Raw genomic sequence first — 18,028 nt, 5'->3', positions numbered from 1 at the left:
ATAGTTCCCCCCTCCTCTTCAAACTACACACAATACCCCATAATGACAAAGCAAAAACAGGTAAAGAAATGCTTGCAAATGTATAAAATCTGAAATAATACATTTACATAAGTATTCAGACCCTTTACTCATTACTTTGCTGAAGCACCTTTGGCAGTCTCAAATCTTCTTGGTTATGAGGCTACAAGCTTGGCACACCTGTATTTGGGGAGTTCCTCCCATTCTTCTCTGCAGATCCTCTAAAGCGCAGTCAGGTTGGATGGATAGCGTCGCTGCACAGCTATTTTCAGGTCTCTCCAGAGATGTTAGATCAGGTTCAAGTTCTGGCTATAGCTGGGACACTCAAGGTCACTGTTCTGTTGGAAGGTGAACCCAATGTTTGAGGTTCTGAGCACTCTGGAGCAGATTTTCTTCATCAAGGATCTCTCTGTAACCTGCTCCGTTCATCTTACCCTTGATTCTGACCAGTCTCCGCCGCTGAAAAACATCCCCTTGCTTCACCGTAGGGATGGTGCCAGGTTTTCTCCAGACGTGGCGCTTGGCATTCAGGCCAGAGCTCAATCTTGATTTCATCAGTCCTTTAGGTGCCTTCAAAACAATTGAATCCATTGTAGAAGAATAACGTAACAAAATGTGGAAAAGTCAAAAGGTCTGAACACTTTCCGAATGCACTGTACGTTTAAGCTTTGACTTCTTAAAGATTTCTTAAGAATGTTTATGCTTTGGTATTGCACTTGTACATTTAAGATATTCAACAAAACCAACACTTTGAGACAAAGTAAAAGTTATTTCGATAAAATCGCGTGTGATAACTTCTTTGGAACACTGCCGCCTTCCAGTGGTTAAATTATTTTATTACAGACTTACAAAATGTAGAGTACTGTATAAGACATTTTGTCTACTGAAACTGACCTAATCCAAATGTATACTTATCCAGCAGCGTTGCCGATACTAAACAAAGAATATTCCTAGTTTAAGTGTCCAATATATATAAAATATACCTTTTTTGAGAAAGGGCATCGGCAAGATTAGAACCTGTGACCTTTGTGCCAGTAAGGGGGAGAGCATCCTAACACGATTTTATTTTTTAAAGGTCAGTAAGTTAGTTATTTCCTATATCAGTAGATTCTAAAGTTGCATTGGGATTTATCAAGAGCGAACAACACTTTAACATGTAAAAACTCCTAAGGGGTGGATTAAATCTGTATCGCCGAAGATCAGCGTTAAAATGTAAAGGCATGTTCTGATTGAGCCAAAAATATGCAGCATTTACCGTGAATGCAGTCTCCGTGAACGCAGGAATATCGCCTTTAAATTGAGCTATAACCTGGATATTCCGTAATACTTCTGCGATACAGATTGACTCCAGCCAGCCCCTAAGTCATTTCTTCACATGCTTGACATAGGCCTACATCACTTTGTTCTGAGCCAACTTCATCACGTCTTAAAAACAATCTGAAACAAATGACAGTATATTCCCAAATTAGTGGGAATAGTCAATAATAATTTAGTGATGCATAATGCTGGTTCATAATTGTTTTTAGGAACATGATTAAACAACAACCATCCTATTTCACAACTCACGATGGTTTCCGGGACACAGATTACGCATAGTTCTGGACTAAAAGGCACTCTCAATGGAGATTCTCCATTGAAAAGCACTTTTTAGTCCAAGTTTAGGCTAATTGGTCTAAGAAATCGGTCTCTAGACGATCAGTTTGGTAAACAGTTATAGACAGCCTTGCAAGGCCTCATGGTAATGTCAGCCAACACTTTGTTAATAATGTATAGAGTATCATCTCAGACAAGCAGTATCTCTTAGCTCTCTAGTTTTTCGTTATATTCTAGTCTTCAATCCATCTTTGAAAACACAGATTACAAAATATGTAGCCTAAACACAGTCCTTGAAACAAGCAGCTTTACGAAGAAGTTTCCCAGAAAATATATGAATTATCAGCATTTAACGTCTTATCAAAATGTGTCCTTTCAACACAGTGGTTTGGCAAGGTCTACTCAACATTCATTCATTGGTGAAATACAATGTGTTAATTCTAGAAAAATAGGATAATGATACTGTACAATACTAACCTCTGACCCTCAGACCCAGACAGTCACGCTACCATTCCGATGCCACACAGATCAGCTTTCACAGTGCACAGACAACCACATGCATCTACCCACTAGACAGTATCCATTTCATTCCACTGGTAATAAAATTGGGGTTATACAATAATTGTGCATCTGAAATTTATTGTTAGGCACTCAGATACGCTAGGGCGCCCATTCTACTTTTGATGCCACACAGATCAGCTTTCACAGTGCACAGACCTTTGTGTCTCCATGGTTTCAATGATCTTCCCAATCTCCCTCTGGAGGCAACATCAAGTTACATTATGTTAGATAGTGACAAAATGTCCTACAACTGCCTGCCTGCTTACACTGCAGAAAGGAGTCAGATGAAGAACTCATCTATTGGGTCTATATTGTGTGTGGGTGACAGAGCCTTTGCTGCTGGCTTAGCAGGAGTCTGTGGCCCCACAGGCCCTCTGGAGTAGCTCTCACCCGGCGATGCCCAGCTGATAACACCGCTATCCCAGGCTTGTGACCCTGCCTTGCACCCGGGACTGGCAGCTTTGGTAGAGCTGCTCACAACCCAAGTCCTGTGGTGGGGTGGAGGTGTGTGAGCTTCCGGTAGACAGGCATTCAGCTCCCTTGCCAGACTCTCCAGGGAAGAGGCTCCCACAGCGGCTGGTCTCTCGGAACGCGGCGTCACCGAGACGCCTGTGTCCCTCGAGCTGGTCGCCATGGTGAAGTCTGTGTCCGAGCGCGGGGTCGTTGTCACGGGGACACCCGTGTCCACGTTGGTCTCCGGCTCTTCCTCCTCCTCCAGCAGTAGATGGGAGATGGACAGGGAGGGCCGCACCGGGGAGGCGGAGCATGGGAGAGGTGAGGATTCGTGGGGGTGGTTAACAGATAGCGTGGCGGGGCTGCTACGCTGAGATGAGTAGCAGGAGCTGCCTGGAGGGGTGCTATAGCAGCTGTCTGAGCCCATGCTCTCCACCCCTCCCCCACACCGTAGACCCCCGGGTAAAACAGGCCTATCCAGGCATGGGTCGGTGCGCGGCCTGTTCCCTGGACGGGTCACTGGGGTCATCTGGCCGCAGGGCTGCAGGGCGTGGGCTGCTGGCGGGGTGGACACGACGCTCCTCAATAGCCCTCTGGGCGAGACGCTGGGGCAGGTCAGAGGGAAGGCACAGGTCAGGGGTCGCTGAGGCTGCTCTGGGGCTTTCACCTGGGGGACAGAGATTGACAGTCTTAACTTTCTCTGGAAGACTTGAGGTGAAAGGAATGGACAGTTCAACAATTATGGAGCCCACAGAGACAGGAAAACAAACCTAAGTTCCAATTAAAGATGCACTATGTAGAAATCGCTCCGCCATTTCCTGGTTTCTAAAATTCTAATAGTTTGCCTAATTTCAGTTTCTGTGACAAAACAAGCAAGTACAGTGTAGAGAATCATTGTACTATCTATACCGCTGTGAAATAGATTTTCCATAACCAAAAATATTGTATTTGCAGTGAGCTACAGTGCAGTGATATACAGTGAGCTCCAAAAGTATTGAGACTGACACATTTTTGTTGTTTAGGCTCTGTACTGCAGAACTTTGGATTTGAAATGATACAATACCTATGAGGTTAAAGTGCAGATTGTCAGCTTTAATTTGAGGGTATTTTCAGCCATATCGGGTGAACCTTTTTGAAAGTAGAGCACTTTTTGTACATCATCCCCCCATTTTAGGGAACCAAATGTATTGGGACAAATTCACTTTTATGTATTAAAGTAGTCAAAAATGTAGTATTTGGTCCCATATTCATAGCACGCAATGATTACATCAAGCTTGTGACTCCAAACTTGTTGGATGCATTTGCTGTTTGTTTTGATTATTAATATTGATTATTGCCTGAATCAGTTTGTGATTTCATGCCTGTATTTAAACCTGCTAATTGATGATTGGTTAATAATGGTACGGTCCATATTGAGGGTAGGGTATTTAAGCCTTGTCCCCTCCCTATTCCAGGGAGGGGACAGGTGATATAGAGACCTGGGTTGTTTGAGCGTAACCTTTTATTTGGTTCATCCCCAGTTTATGTTCCTCTTGCAACTTCGTTTGTTACTTCCTTTTGTAAAGTGTTCTATTGGCCACAAAATAATCTGAAACCCAACCAAAACCAAGAGCATACAACAAATTTGTAGTCACAAGCTTGATGTAATCATTGCGCGCTCTGAATATGGAACCAAATACTACACGTTTGACTAATTTAATAAACATAAGTCTCCTAAAATGGGAGAACCATGTTCAAAAAGTTCTGTAATTTCTAAACGGTTCATCCGAATATGGATGAAAATATCCTGGTCATTGTATCATTTCAAATCCAAAGTGCTGGAGTACAGAGCCAAAACAACAACAAATGTGTCACTGTCCCAATACTATTGGAGCTTGCTGCATCTCTGTGCTGCACACACAGACTGCATTTACATTATTTAGCTCTTTATCCTGATGCTTTTACAAGACAATCAGCCTGAATGCAGAACAGTAGTCTCACAGTAACTAAAAGATAATCATAGAGTAACTTCATCCAGCATTACATGTTTTCAAGAGGAGGCTGGTGGGAGGAAATATAGGAGGGGCTCATTGTAAAGGCTGGAATTTTATCAACGAAACGGAGTCAAACACATTGTTTCCATTGGTTTGATACCATTCCAGGCGGTCCTCATAGCTCCTCCCACCAGCCGCCTCTGGTGTTTTCACAGCCATAGAGAATTGCTTCAAATCGCTCCTCAGGGGGCAGAAACCACAGAGGTTTCACATAGCAGCTAAACATTTACCACAACTCTAAACCTAAACATATTTCCATCTCGAGAAGCAACTGGGCTTCACACGTCTCATAATTTAAACGTAGGGAAAGAAATGCAGCAAGACGACGCAGTGTGGCGAAGGTAAGACAAAAGGCATATCATAAAATACACAGTAGCTCATTTCCATCTATATATTACTGGCACCATCTCTGACCACAGATCCGCACAGGAGTCTGAATAAAAGTATTGTAGTGCAATATAGGAAATAGTGTCATGTCAATTAAAATACCTGGAAGAGTATCTTGTTCCCGTCCAGGTCTTCGGTCTGCCAGCGTGTGGCGCTGATGGGCGTGCACGGATTGGGCAGCAGGGGCACGAGCTGACCCATCTCCTCTACCCTGAACTGCAGCACAGCTGAGTTGCAGGCCTCCACCCTGACCCCTGGGGAGAGCTGTTTGAGAGCCAGCTGCAGACACAGCCCCGGTTCCGTGTAGAGTGTAAACCAACAGAACCCAGTCTTCTGCTCCTCCACCTGCCTCTGCAGCACTGTCTCATAAAGCCGCACCGCGTCGTCAAAGTTATCGTAGCTGCTGTAGAGCGTCACCCGCAGCATCTCCCCGCCGCAGTGCACCGGGCGCACCCCCCACACAGGCATCCCCGTGCCCAGGCTGTAGAAGTCTCGGCTGGGCAGGAGGTAGGGCCGGAGCAGGGCATTGGCCGGGGAGGTGGAGGAGGTAATGTGGACGCCCCCGGTCCTCCCACCGCAGCTCTCCGTGTGGTGGTACTGCCAGGGTGGGCGCTGCAGGAAGTCCAGCACCCGGAGGATGCGCTCCTCGCCATAGGCCTCATGGAGGAAGACAGTCACAGCCAGGGAGGGGTACCCGGCCACGGGGCACAAGCGGGAGCGGGCATAGTCGCGGAGGGGGCAGGCCCGTTCAGAGACATGGAAGAGGCGCAGGCTGGGGCACACCCAGCGGAGGAGGCGGTCCAGGGTGTGCTGCAGCAGGAGAGAGTCCCCAGGGTTGGCCAGCAGGTGCATGCTCATCATCAGGGGCTCCTGGACCCGACTGGCCAGTAGCTCACCTGACAACACAGCCACAGAGGAACAAGGTTAGGGAGGTATGAACCAAGACATGAGGATCACAGTGAAACTGAGGGAAAACCCTTCCACTGACATTACAGAATAAGACAGTCAGTTTGAACAGAATATTGTCTGTATCAGAAGAGACACCAACAAAGTACATGTGCAAATGAAATATAAATGGCTAATACTTACTGCTTGATGTCATCTTACTGCAATCAGATCTAGAAAATAAGTGAGAGTGGCAGACAATTATAAAGACAATTCCAAAAACACACAATGGAAAAACAAATCAATAAGCCATTATTTTAGCACACGCTAAAAATACATCTTTGTACCATAATCTGTTCAGAAGTAAATTATCTAGGAGCCAACTACCCCTCATGCTTGAAATCAAATGTAGGCACCATGGCAGCTAGGAGCATGCAGAGAAAAGTCATAATAGCCAGGAAGTAAAGCCGCACTGGATTTTGTTGTTGCATTAAAACACGATTTTAAATGTATTTTCGGAAGGGCTCTTCTCACTACATACATCTCTTGGTAGTCAGGAGCCATTTTATATATATTTTTTCATTGGTCCATTATCTTCCCCATTTACATCTTATAGCAAACCTATATTCTTGGCAGCCCTAGTGTGATGGAGAGGAATGGCAGAGCAGACAATCATATAACCCTAAATAATTTGATGTGCAACTTGTAATTACAATTAATATAGCAGAAAAAAAATTGAGAACAATACGAAGTGAGAACAATCCGTTCTTTCAAGTTTCGCAGTGTATGTTCAGAACGTTTGCATTAAAATAACATGTATAGGCCTCCCGGGTGGCGCAGTGGTCTAAGGCACAATTGGCCGGGTTAGGCATGTAGGGATATCCTTGTCTCATCGCGAACTAGCGACTCCTGTGGCGGGCTGGGCGCAGTGCGCGCTAACCAGTTCGCCAGGTGCACGGTGTTTCCTCCGACACATTGGTGCGGCTGGCTTCCGGGTTGGATGCGCGCTGTGTTAAGAAGCAGTGCGGCTTGGTTGGGTTGTGTTTCGGAGGACGCATGGCTTTCGACCTTTCGTCTCTCCCGAGCCTGTACGGGAGTTGTAGCGATGAGACAAGATAGTAACTACTAACAATTGGATACCACGAAATTGGGGAGAAAAGGGGGTAAAAAAATAAAATAATGTATAGTCTATTACATAACACTGGAGTAGCCTATAGGCCTTTTTTTCACAGAATCTAAACTGATTGGATCCCCTTCACGTACTGAAAAAATGCGCTATACAGTGCAAAGTTCGCCACGATTACAAGCCCAGACCACCACTGCTTTGATCTCCCATCAGGTCATAGAAATTAGACAATAAATGGCGCAGTGTTTTCTGTTTTGTTTAGGCCTATGTGATGTTTGAGAAATGCTAAGATTTCCTCTTGTACGACAAACATAAATCGGAAGTTTTCCCTTTTCCATTATATGGAAAAATGATTTTTTTTGTCAAATCGGTTAGGACATCTACTTTGCGCATGACAAGTCATTTTTCCAACAATTGTTTACAGAGATTATTTCACTGTATCACAATTCCAGTAGGTCAGAAGTTTACATACTCTTTTGCACACCAATATCTCTACCTGTACATTACCATCTGATCATTTATCACTCCAGTGTTAATCTGCAAACTTTTAATTATTCGCCTACATCCTCATGCCTTTTGCACACAATGTATATAGACTCCCCCTTTTTTTTCTTCCCTACTGTGTTATTGACTTGTTTATTGTGTACTCCATGTGTAACTCTGTGTTGTCTGTTCACACTGCTATGCTTTATCTTGGCCAGGTCGCAGTTGCAAATGAGAACTTGTTCTCAACTAGCCTACCTGGTTAAATAAAGGTTAAATAAAAAAATAAAAAAAATAAATGTAGGTTGCATCACAAATGGCACCCTATTCCCTATGTAGTGCATTAATTTTGACCAGGACCCACATAGGGTCTCACATAGGGCACTGGTCAAAAGTAGTGCACTATTCAGGGAGCCATTTGGGACGGAACCTTCATCTTAGTGATAATGTCATGTCACAGTGTATGAGATTTTGCAGTAGACTTGGCTACATGAGTCTGTAATCTAGCAGTTGTTATATGTTTTAAATGATTTGTGTAGAGACTGACCCAAGTATACAGCATGTTTAGATTAGACACAGTAGTAGCATCGATCTCAGCACTAAGTGGACTGTGCCTTTAAACAGCTTGGAAAATTCCAGAAAATTATGTCATGGCTTTAGAAGCTTCTGATAGGCTAATTGACATCATTTGAGTCAATTGGAGGTGTACCTGTGGATGTATTTCAAGGCCTACCTTCAAACACAGCGCCTCTTTGCTTGACATCATGGGAAAATCAAAAGAAATCAGCAAAGACCTCAGAAAATAAATTGTAGACCCCCACAAGTCTAGTTCCTCCTTGGGAGTAATTTCCAAATGCCTGAAGGTACCATGTTCATCTGTACAAACAATAGTACGCAAGTATAAACACCATGGGACGACGCAGCCATCCTACCGCTCAGGAAAGAGACGTGTTCTGTCTACTAGCGATGAATGTACTTTGTTGCAAAAAGTGCAAATCAATCTCAGAACAACAGCAAAGGAGCTTGTGAAGATGTTGGAGGAAGCAGGTACAAAATGATATATAGCCACAGTAAAACAAGTCCTATATCGACATAACCTGAAAGGCAACTCAGCAAGGAAGAAGACACTGCTCCAAAACAGCCATAAAAAAAGCCAGTTTGCAACTACACAGTGGGACAAAGATCATACTTTTTGGAGAAATGTCTTCTGGTCCGATGAAACAAAAATAGAACTGTTTGGCCATAATGACCATCATCATGTTTGGAGGAAAAAGGGGGAGGCTTGCAAGCCGAAGAACACCATCCCAACCGTGAAGCACGGGGGTGGCAGCATCATGTTGTGGGGGTGCTTTGCTGCAGGAGGGACTGGTGCACTTCTCAAAATAGATGGCATCATGAGGACGGAAAAGTATGTGGATATATTGAAGCAACATCTCAAGATATCAGTCAGGAAGTTAAAGCTTGGTCGTAAATGGGTCTTCCAAATGGACAATGACCCCAAGCATACTTCCAAAATTGTAGCAAAATGGCTTAAGGACAACAAAGTCAGAGTATTGGAGTGGCCATCACAAAGCACTGACCTCAATCCTATACAACATTCGTGGGAAGAACTGAAAAAGTGTGTGCGAGCAAGGAGGCCTTTACAAACCTGACTCGGTTACGCCAGCTCTGTCAGGAGGAATGGGCCAAAATTCACCCAACTTATTGTGGGAAGCTACCCGAAACATTTGACCCAAGTTAAACAATTTAAAGGCAATGCTACTAAATACTAATTGAGTGTATACAAACTTCTGACCCACTGGGAATGTGATGAGAGAAATAAAAGCTGAAATAAATCACTAATATTATTCTGGCATTTATTATTCTGGCATTTCACATTCTTAAAATAAAGTGGTGATCCTAATTCTGTGTCTGTGAAGCCATTTGATTAGCTGTTTAGCAGTCTCATGGGCTTAGGGGTGGAAGATGTTAATAATCCTCTACAGGATGGGTGTCCCTATATCGGGATGGTTGAGATAACATGCGCTAAGGTGATTAGCATGACAGTCTCAAAGTCAACAGTGAAGAGGCGATTCCGTGATGCTGGACTTCTCGGCAGAGTTCCTCTGTCCAGTGTGTTCGGTTTCCCATCTTAAATGTATTTTTATTGGCCAGTCTAGCCATTTTGAGCCTGTAATCAAACCGACAAATGCTGATGCTCCAGATACTCATCTAGTCCAAAGAAGGCAAGTTTTATTACTTATTTTAACCTCATAGTCCGCCCCATCCCGCATGCGGGATCGTGACTACAGCCTCAAGCTCATTACCATAACGCATGTCAATCATCTTCGGAGTCATGAAGTTTCATAAGTACCTATATGGATGAAAGTTTACATTAATCACTGGTTGCAAGCCTTTGCTGGCTATTTTGGGACCCAAGGTTATGGTTCCAATTTTAGCAGCATTGAGAATGCAAAGATGGGCACTCCTACTCCTGGCGTACAACTACGACATTGAATACCGAAAGTCAACTGATCACAGTAATGCAGACGGCGTTGTCAAGAGTACCAAGAGAAGAGAAAGTACAAGAAATGATCCACTACTCAGCAAGGTTTGGAGTTACACTGTAAATGGGTGGCCAAGATAGGTGACGGATGAAGTACTGAAACCATACTTCATGTGAAGACACAAGTTGTCTGAAGATCAAGGCTGTGTACGCTGGGGTTTGTGAGTGATCATACCCCCAGCATAGACAGAGACTGTTGGAGGACTATCACCACAAACATCCTGGCCTCTCTCAGATGGAGGCCTTAACCCGTAGCTACATCTGGTGGCCAGGGTTGGACCGTGACAGAGAAGAAAGTGCAGAGTTGACAAATCTGCCAAACAATACAGAAGATGCCAGCTGTCGCACCACTTCATGTTTGGAGATGGCTCAAGAGGGTGTGGCAGAGAATTCACATCACCTTTGCTGAAAAGGAAAAGCAGAACGTTTTAGTGCTCATCGACAGCCATTCAAAGTGGTCTTCAATGACATCAACGAACCTCATCGAAAAGGTACGAAGCCTGTTCACAGCCTATAGATTGTGCGAAGAAATGGTCTCAGATAACGGACCCCAACTGGTCAGATTTCAAACAATTCAAAAAAAAAAAAGACAGAATCAAGCAGACCCTTGTTCATGCCTACCATCCTGCCTCGAATGGTGCAGCAGAAAGGTCAGTCCAGATATTCAAGCGAGCTCTGATGAAAAACAGTCTGTTATCCTCCAAAGATATCTTCTGTCTTGCTAAAGCATCACTTCGCCAACTTTCAGCCCCTGTACCGCATTACCCCTCACACAGTCACAGGTCGGACCCAGTCGAGCTCTTCCTGAATTGCCAGGTCTGAACACCCTTCAACCAACTCCAACCTGACTTCGCTAAAACAGTGGAAGAAAAACAAGGCAAACAAAAGAAACACCATGACCATGGTGGACTACACCTTCAAGTTTTCCAGGAGGAAGACAGTTCAGGCGACAGTAATCCAGAGACTGGGACCTGTGACTTTACCTCATTCAGGACAGACAAACACACTGTTCACATGTTGCTATGGAGAGGTGCCAAAAGGGACAACTTTTTTTTATCCCTTATTCTCCCCAATTTTGTGGTATCCAAGTGGTAGTTACAGTCTTGTCTCATCGCTGCAACTCCGGTACGGACTCGGGAGAGGCGAAGATCGAGAGCTGTGCGTTCCCCGAAACATAATCCAGCCAAGCTGCACTGCTTCTTGACAACGCCCGCTTAACCCGGAAGCCAGCCACACCAATGTGTCGGAGGAAACACAGTACACCTGGCGACAGGGTCAGCGTGCATTGCGAATCACTAGAGCGCAATGGGACAAGAACATCCCTGCCGGCCAAACCCTCCCCTAACCTGGACGACACTGGTCCAATTGTGCACCGCCCCGCCCCATAGGTCTCCCGGTCGCGGCCGGCTGCGACAGAGCCTGGACTCTAACCAGGATCTCTAGCGGCACAGCTAGCACTGCAATGCAGTGCCTTAGACAAACAGGACTACTTAACGGAGGACAGAGAGCTGTCAACCCTAGAGGACATGCCCCGATATCTCACAGACAGCTCCAGTTCTGACTGATATCTAATAGACAGCTAAAGTTCTGACCGCTCACCAACGTTCCTGGATAGCAACCTCAGCCCAAGTCAATTTGCCTAGCTAACACTGGAAACTTACCAACTCCAGCAAGCTCAAGGAGTCCCACAAAAGAAATGAGGAACGTAGGTATCCTGAAAGGATCTGTAATGTTCCGAAAACACTTTAACAAAAACAAGACTGTTCAGCTCAAAGATTATTGAATTCAAAGACTGAAAAAAAAATGGGGCTTAGTTTACAATTGTGGTAATGCTTAAAATGTATATGTGAGATGTTACGGTGTAAACGAGTGTAATATATTGGTCTATTAACATGGTAATCTGCCTAGATAAGATTATCACTTACTTGATTGGTTAATACTGTGACCTCTTAATTTTGATACGTTTGAGAAAACGTGCTGCCTCGAACATGCCCCTGTGTTGTACTACCATGGTTTGGATTAGTAAAGTTTCCCAACGAACCTCTTCTCTTCTGTCCAGTTATTCTATAGGTTTATCAAACCAAAAACACTACAAATAGAACAGGAGAGAAATGCTGATTAATGAGGAAGGCTTTATAAAATAATTGCCTCTGTTTCTACGGATGCAAGGCTACTTTGAAGCAAGGTACGGCTTATTATTTGAAGTAAAGTAAAATATTAAGGTTTCAAACAATTATACGGCCTCAAACTCACACTGCAATGTGGTGGGTGAAATGCTGATAGTACTTTAATTACGAGTTAAATTGAGAAATAAAAATAGCTCCTTTTAAATCGTGGCCACAAGTTAACAATTCTAAATGCAATCACGTGTTATTTGTTGCGCAATGACTGGTCTTACAAAAGTAGGTTTCACTCCAGTAGCCTACAGACTTTTTGAGGAGCTACTCTCGGGCTGTCTGACAGGTGGTAGGCTATTCCGCTTCCCAAACTAGGCTCTGTTTGCTGTGATAAATAATATGCATGATGACTAGGGATGCATGATATATCGGTAAGCATATTGGAATCGGACGATATTAGCTAAAAATGCCAACTTCGGCCCGATGTCTAGTTTAATGCTGATGTGCAAAACCGATGTCAAAGCTGTCGTGCATACCTATATAACATAGGTAGATAACGTAATGACGGCATGAAAAATACAGCGCTATATGGAACAGAAGCAGAAAAATACCAAGAGCACACTTCCAAGAACTAAACAAGTTAAGTCGAGCAGTCATTTCAAAGAATAAGAACATTTCAGCGAGACAACTCAAAAGGTGAAATGGAATTCATTGACTATCAACCGATCTCGTCGTGGATGATGTTGGCTTTCGCCAACTGGTCGAGCACCGGTACACACTACTAAGTACGCAAAATTTTTCAGATGTTGCCCTACCGAAGTTACACAGTATTGTTGAAACGCACATCTATGAGCTACTTGCTATGGGTGTCACTACTATTAGCTTCACGACTGACATTTGGACCAGTGATGTCAGCTCCATGATCATGCGGAGTCTGGCAGCACAGTGGGTTGAGGAGGATCTACAGTCAATCACGGACTACAAGAAGAAACCCAGCCCAGTCACGGACCAGGAGGTCTTGCTCCCAGGCAGACTAAATAACTTTTTTGCCCGCTTTGAGGACAATACAGTGTCACTGACACGGCCTGCAATGAAAACATGTGGTCTCTCCTTCACTGCAGCCGAGGTGAGTAAGACATTTAAACGTGTTAACCCTCACAAGGCTGCAGGCCCAGACGGCATGCCCAGACGGCATCCCCAGCCGCGCCCTCAGAGCATGCGCAGACCAGCTGGCCGGTGTGTTTACGGACATATTCAATCAATCCCTATACCAGTCTGCTGTTCCCACATGCTTCAAGAGGGCCACCATTGTTCCTGTTCCCAAGAAAGCTAAGGTAACTGAGCTAAACGACTACCGCCCCGTAGCACTCACTTCCGTCATCATGAAGTGCTTTGAAAGACTAGTCAAGGACCATATCACCTCCACCCTACCTGACACCCTAGACCCACTCCAATTTGCTTACCGCCCAAATAGGTCCACAGACGATGCAATCTCAACCATACTGCACACTGCGTTAACCCACCTGGACAAGAGGAATACCTATGTGAGAATGCTGTTCATCGACTACAGCTCAGCATTCAACACCATAGTACCCTCCAAGCTCGTCATCAAGCTCGAGACCCTGGGTCTCGACCCCGCCCTGTGCAACTGGGTACTGGACTTCCTGACGGGCCGCGCCCAGGTGGTGAGGGTAGGCAACAACATCTCCTCCCCGCTGATCCTCAACACGAGGGCCCCACAAGGGTGCGTTCTGAGCCCTCTCCTGTACTCCCTGTTCACCCACGACTGCGTGGCCACGCACGCCTCCAACTCAATCATCAAGTTTGCGGACGACACAACAGTGGTAGGCTTGATTACCAACAACGACGAGACGGCCTACAGGGAGGAGGTGAGGGCCCTCGGAGTGTGGTGTCAGGAAAATAACCTCACACTCAACGTCAACAAAACTAAGGAGATGATTGTGGACTTCAGGAAACAGCTGAGGGAACACCCCCCTATCCACATCGATGGAACAGTAGTGGAGAGGGTAGCACGTTTTAAGTTCCTCGGCATACACATCACAGACAAACTGAATTGGTCCACTCACACTGACAGCGTCGTGAAGGCGCAGCAGCGCCTCTTCAACCTCAGGAGGCTGAAGAAATTCGGCTTGTCACCAAAAGCACTCACAAACTTCTACAGATGCACAATCGAGAGCATCCTGGCGGGCTGTATCACCGCCTGGTACGGCAACTGCTCCGCCCTCAACCGTAAGGCTCTCCAGAGGGTAGTGAGGTCTGCACAACGCATCACCGGGGGCAAACTACCTGCCCTCCAGGACACCTACACCACCCGATGTTACAGGAAGGCCATAAAGATCATCAAGGACATCAACCACCCGCACCACTGCCTGTTCACCCCGCTATCATCCAGAAGGCGAGGTCAGTACAGGTGCATCAAAGCTGGGACCGAGAGACTGAAAAACAGCTTCTATCTCAAGGCCATCAGACTGTTAAACAGCCACCACTAACATTGAGTGGCTGCTGCCAACACACTGTCATTGACACTGACCCAACTCCAGCCACTTTAATAATGGGAATTGATGGGAAATTATGTAAATATATCACTAGCCACTTTAAACAATGCTACCTTATATAATGTTACTTACCCTACATTATTCATCTCATATGCATACGTATATACTGTACTCTACATCATCGACTGCATCCTTATGTAATACATGTATCACTAGCCACTTTAACTATGCCACTTTGTTTACTTTGTCTACATACTCATCTCATCGATACCATCTACTGTATGCTGCTCTGTACCATCACTCATTCATATATCCTTATGTACATATTCTTTATACACTGTGTATAAGACAGTAGTTTTGGAATTGTTAGTTAGATTACTTGTTGGTTATCACTGCATTGTCGGAACTAGAAGCACAAGCATTTCGCTACACTCGCATTAACATCTGCATGTGACAAATAAAATTTGATTTGATTTGGTACTGAGGAATGCTGTATTGCATGTTGAAGATGGTGGCTGGTTCTCATACCGCTGCTGCCATTTCAATGGCATTTGAGAACATGTTTGAAACATGAACACACTCCTAGCTCCATTTGAACAACTGACTAGAGAAATAAGTCTGCAGCAAAAGTGATACCCTCTGTCATGGCATTAAAACGCCTGCTCAGCAAAATTGCCGACACATACCATGGGGTTAAAACTTGCAAAAGTACTCAAGAGGCTGTGAACAAGCGATTTGGTGGTATTCTCTGAGCCTCTTTACTATGTTGCCACCATGCTCGATACAAGGACCGCTACTTCGATGCAGACAAGAAATAGGCTTTACGTGAAATGTTAGACACAGCTGGACAAGATGGAAATGGACACAGTGACAGTGCGCACCGAGGAAGAGGCCACGGACAGAGCTGAAACTTCACTGCTTGACATGCATGATGAAATCCTGGTTGAGACTGAACAATGAAACAGCACAGGAAGTAAGTGAGAGAAATGTTTTGATTATGTTTTACTGGTAATGGGGGAAAAAGTAAATGCCAACAAAATAACATTTTGGTCAGTATGTGTGTTACAACTATTTAACTGTACTAGAATGCTTCAAAGGCCGCAGAAAATTGTAATAGCACCAATTTAATTCCACAAAAGTTTGCAAATGTCCTATAGACCAATAAGCATAACCGACCGGTCAAATGTATTTTCAGCAGCTAACCGATTAACGGTTAACATATGTCCTATTAATAGACATAGGTGATTTCACCACTAATCAGAAAGAAATGATTAGTAATTGAAATGATTTGCCCAATAACCAAGTTAAATGTGTAGTGTAGGGCTATGAATTGGGCAGCTAGTAACCTATTTGCTAATAGGCTAATTATATTCTGGCCACCGACAAGCTCAAGGAACAAATTGGCTGGAGGTCAAACCTAGTTGCCAAACCCTGTTGTATATTTAAGCAATAACAAGGTGGTGTGGTGTGAATTCACATTATAAACTGGGTGGTTCGACCCCTGAATGCTGATTGTCTGACAGCCGTGGTATATCAGGGGTATGACAAAATATGTATTTTTACATTGGTAACAAGTTTATAATAGCAATACGGCACCTTGTGGGTTTGTGGTAAATGGCCAATATACCATGGCTAAGGGCTGTTCTTATGCTCGATGCAATGCGGAGTGCTTGGATACAGACCTTAGCCATGATTTAACCTGTGTTTAACTAGGCAAGTCAGTTAATAACAAATTCTCATTTACAATGATGGCCTTCCAAAAGACCTCCTGCGGGGACAGGGGCTGGGATTAAGAATACATTAAATAAAAATATAGGACAAAACAGACATAAGAGAGGACATAGTGAGACACAGGACATAGTGAGACACATGACAACAACATGGTGGCAAACATCGCAGCAGCATAAAATACGGTACAAACATTATTGGGCACAGACAGATGTATATATTTAATGCATTACATGAATGGTGACCACAACCCTCCCGAAAATACATTTACATAGTGTATTAATGCGACCTTTTCCACCTTGCTTAATGTATTCAATTTCAAATGTGGCTCCCAGTGCGACTTTACTTTCAGACTTATCTGGCAGCTCCTTCTCTGTACGTTCCTAGCCCAGTGTCATCTCGCCGTGGAAACATGCATCTTTCGTTACTATGACAACGGCTATGTGGTGAGTTAGAAGCCCAGCTGGTAACTAAACAGCAACAATCAAGCCAATAGTAAAACAAAAATGCTAGCTAGTTAAGGTTAGTAAACCACATTAAGTTATCTTACTTGTAAGTTGACACAATAAGATTATAAGTGTAACTGTAGCTACCTAGCTAATTTAGACCAGAAAGAGGTTGACCATTTACAATTGCCTGTTTGGGCTGATGTTGCATGCAAAAACGTTCGGCAAGCTATATTTAGCTATTGTAGCTAGCTAGTGATTCCCACCCACTAAGTTATGTGACTCGTTTTAAATTACTAACGTTAGCTAATCACACCGCCTGTAACGTTGATAGAAAACACTGAAGTAGATTTAGCTGGGGAACGTATACTGCACAAAGGGAAATGGTAATGATTCACATCTTGCGAGTACTTGGATACCGCAAACAAATGCTAGCTAGCTAACTAGCTTAAGGAACTTACTCGGCAGTCTCAGCTCCCGAATCCACGTTTTCATCAACGGTTCCGTTGAATAGAATCGATCTTCGTAGCATTGTCCGATAATGCCACCGGACTTCAATCGAGTCCTATGGAGAGAAGCACATTTTTTTTGTAGTGGCCCTAACTTCTAGACTGATGACAAGAATTGGCACCGTTCAGTCAGCCCGTTAGCAAAGTCTTTTTTTTCACGAGCATCGTTCTAGCTGGGACACTGACGTCATCTGCTGTACTGGTACCTTTAGACATAGCTATTTTATACAAGGGAGTAGAATGTCATTTAGGATGTCTGTAAAAAAAAAAAAGGATGAATAGAAAAGTCGTGTCTACTCACCAGCACATGAAAAAAATACGTGCAGAGTTGACCAGGATAAATGAAAAATGGGAGAAAGGGCTTAGTCTACTCTAAATGAGGAAAATAATATGCAGAATAGCGCCAGATGGCAGTCGTCTCACCGTCACGTATGAGCAGACAAAGGATAGTCCAGACGGGTTAACTAGACTTTGAGGGGTAAAGGAGGTAATACCACTTCCGTAATGTAAATGAGAATGGAATCCTGAGAAAATTAGGCCATCATCTGTCACATTTCTGTTAGAGCATTAACAACCCTGGCACCTATGCCCCATTTTAGACCTTGTTACATTGCCACATGCTAGCTTG

General features: G+C 44.2%; 1 protein-coding gene across 1 annotated transcript; it reads right to left on the bottom strand.

Annotated features, from left to right (window-relative positions):
- Nucleotides 1-2,333: 2,333 nt before the first annotated feature.
- LOC124006197 (protein FAM124B) lies at nt 2,334-17,932 on the bottom strand. Its single transcript, XM_046316041.1, has 5 exons — nt 17,702-17,932; nt 17,353-17,456; nt 6,135-6,163; nt 5,148-5,941; nt 2,334-3,292 (listed from the first exon to the last, which is right to left on the bottom strand). Exons 2-5 carry the CDS (start codon nt 17,421-17,423, stop codon nt 2,453-2,455), a joined length of 1,734 nt encoding a protein of 577 aa, XP_046171997.1. The 5' UTR covers nt 17,424-17,456; nt 17,702-17,932; the 3' UTR covers nt 2,334-2,452.
- Between the last annotated feature and the right edge of the window lie 96 nt (nt 17,933-18,028).

Source organism: Oncorhynchus gorbuscha, linkage group LG19 (genome assembly GCF_021184085.1).
Source record: "Oncorhynchus gorbuscha isolate QuinsamMale2020 ecotype Even-year linkage group LG19, OgorEven_v1.0, whole genome shotgun sequence".
NCBI lineage: Eukaryota > Metazoa > Chordata > Actinopteri > Salmoniformes > Salmonidae > Oncorhynchus > Oncorhynchus gorbuscha.
This window is presented reverse-complemented; position numbering and strand designations above follow the sequence as displayed.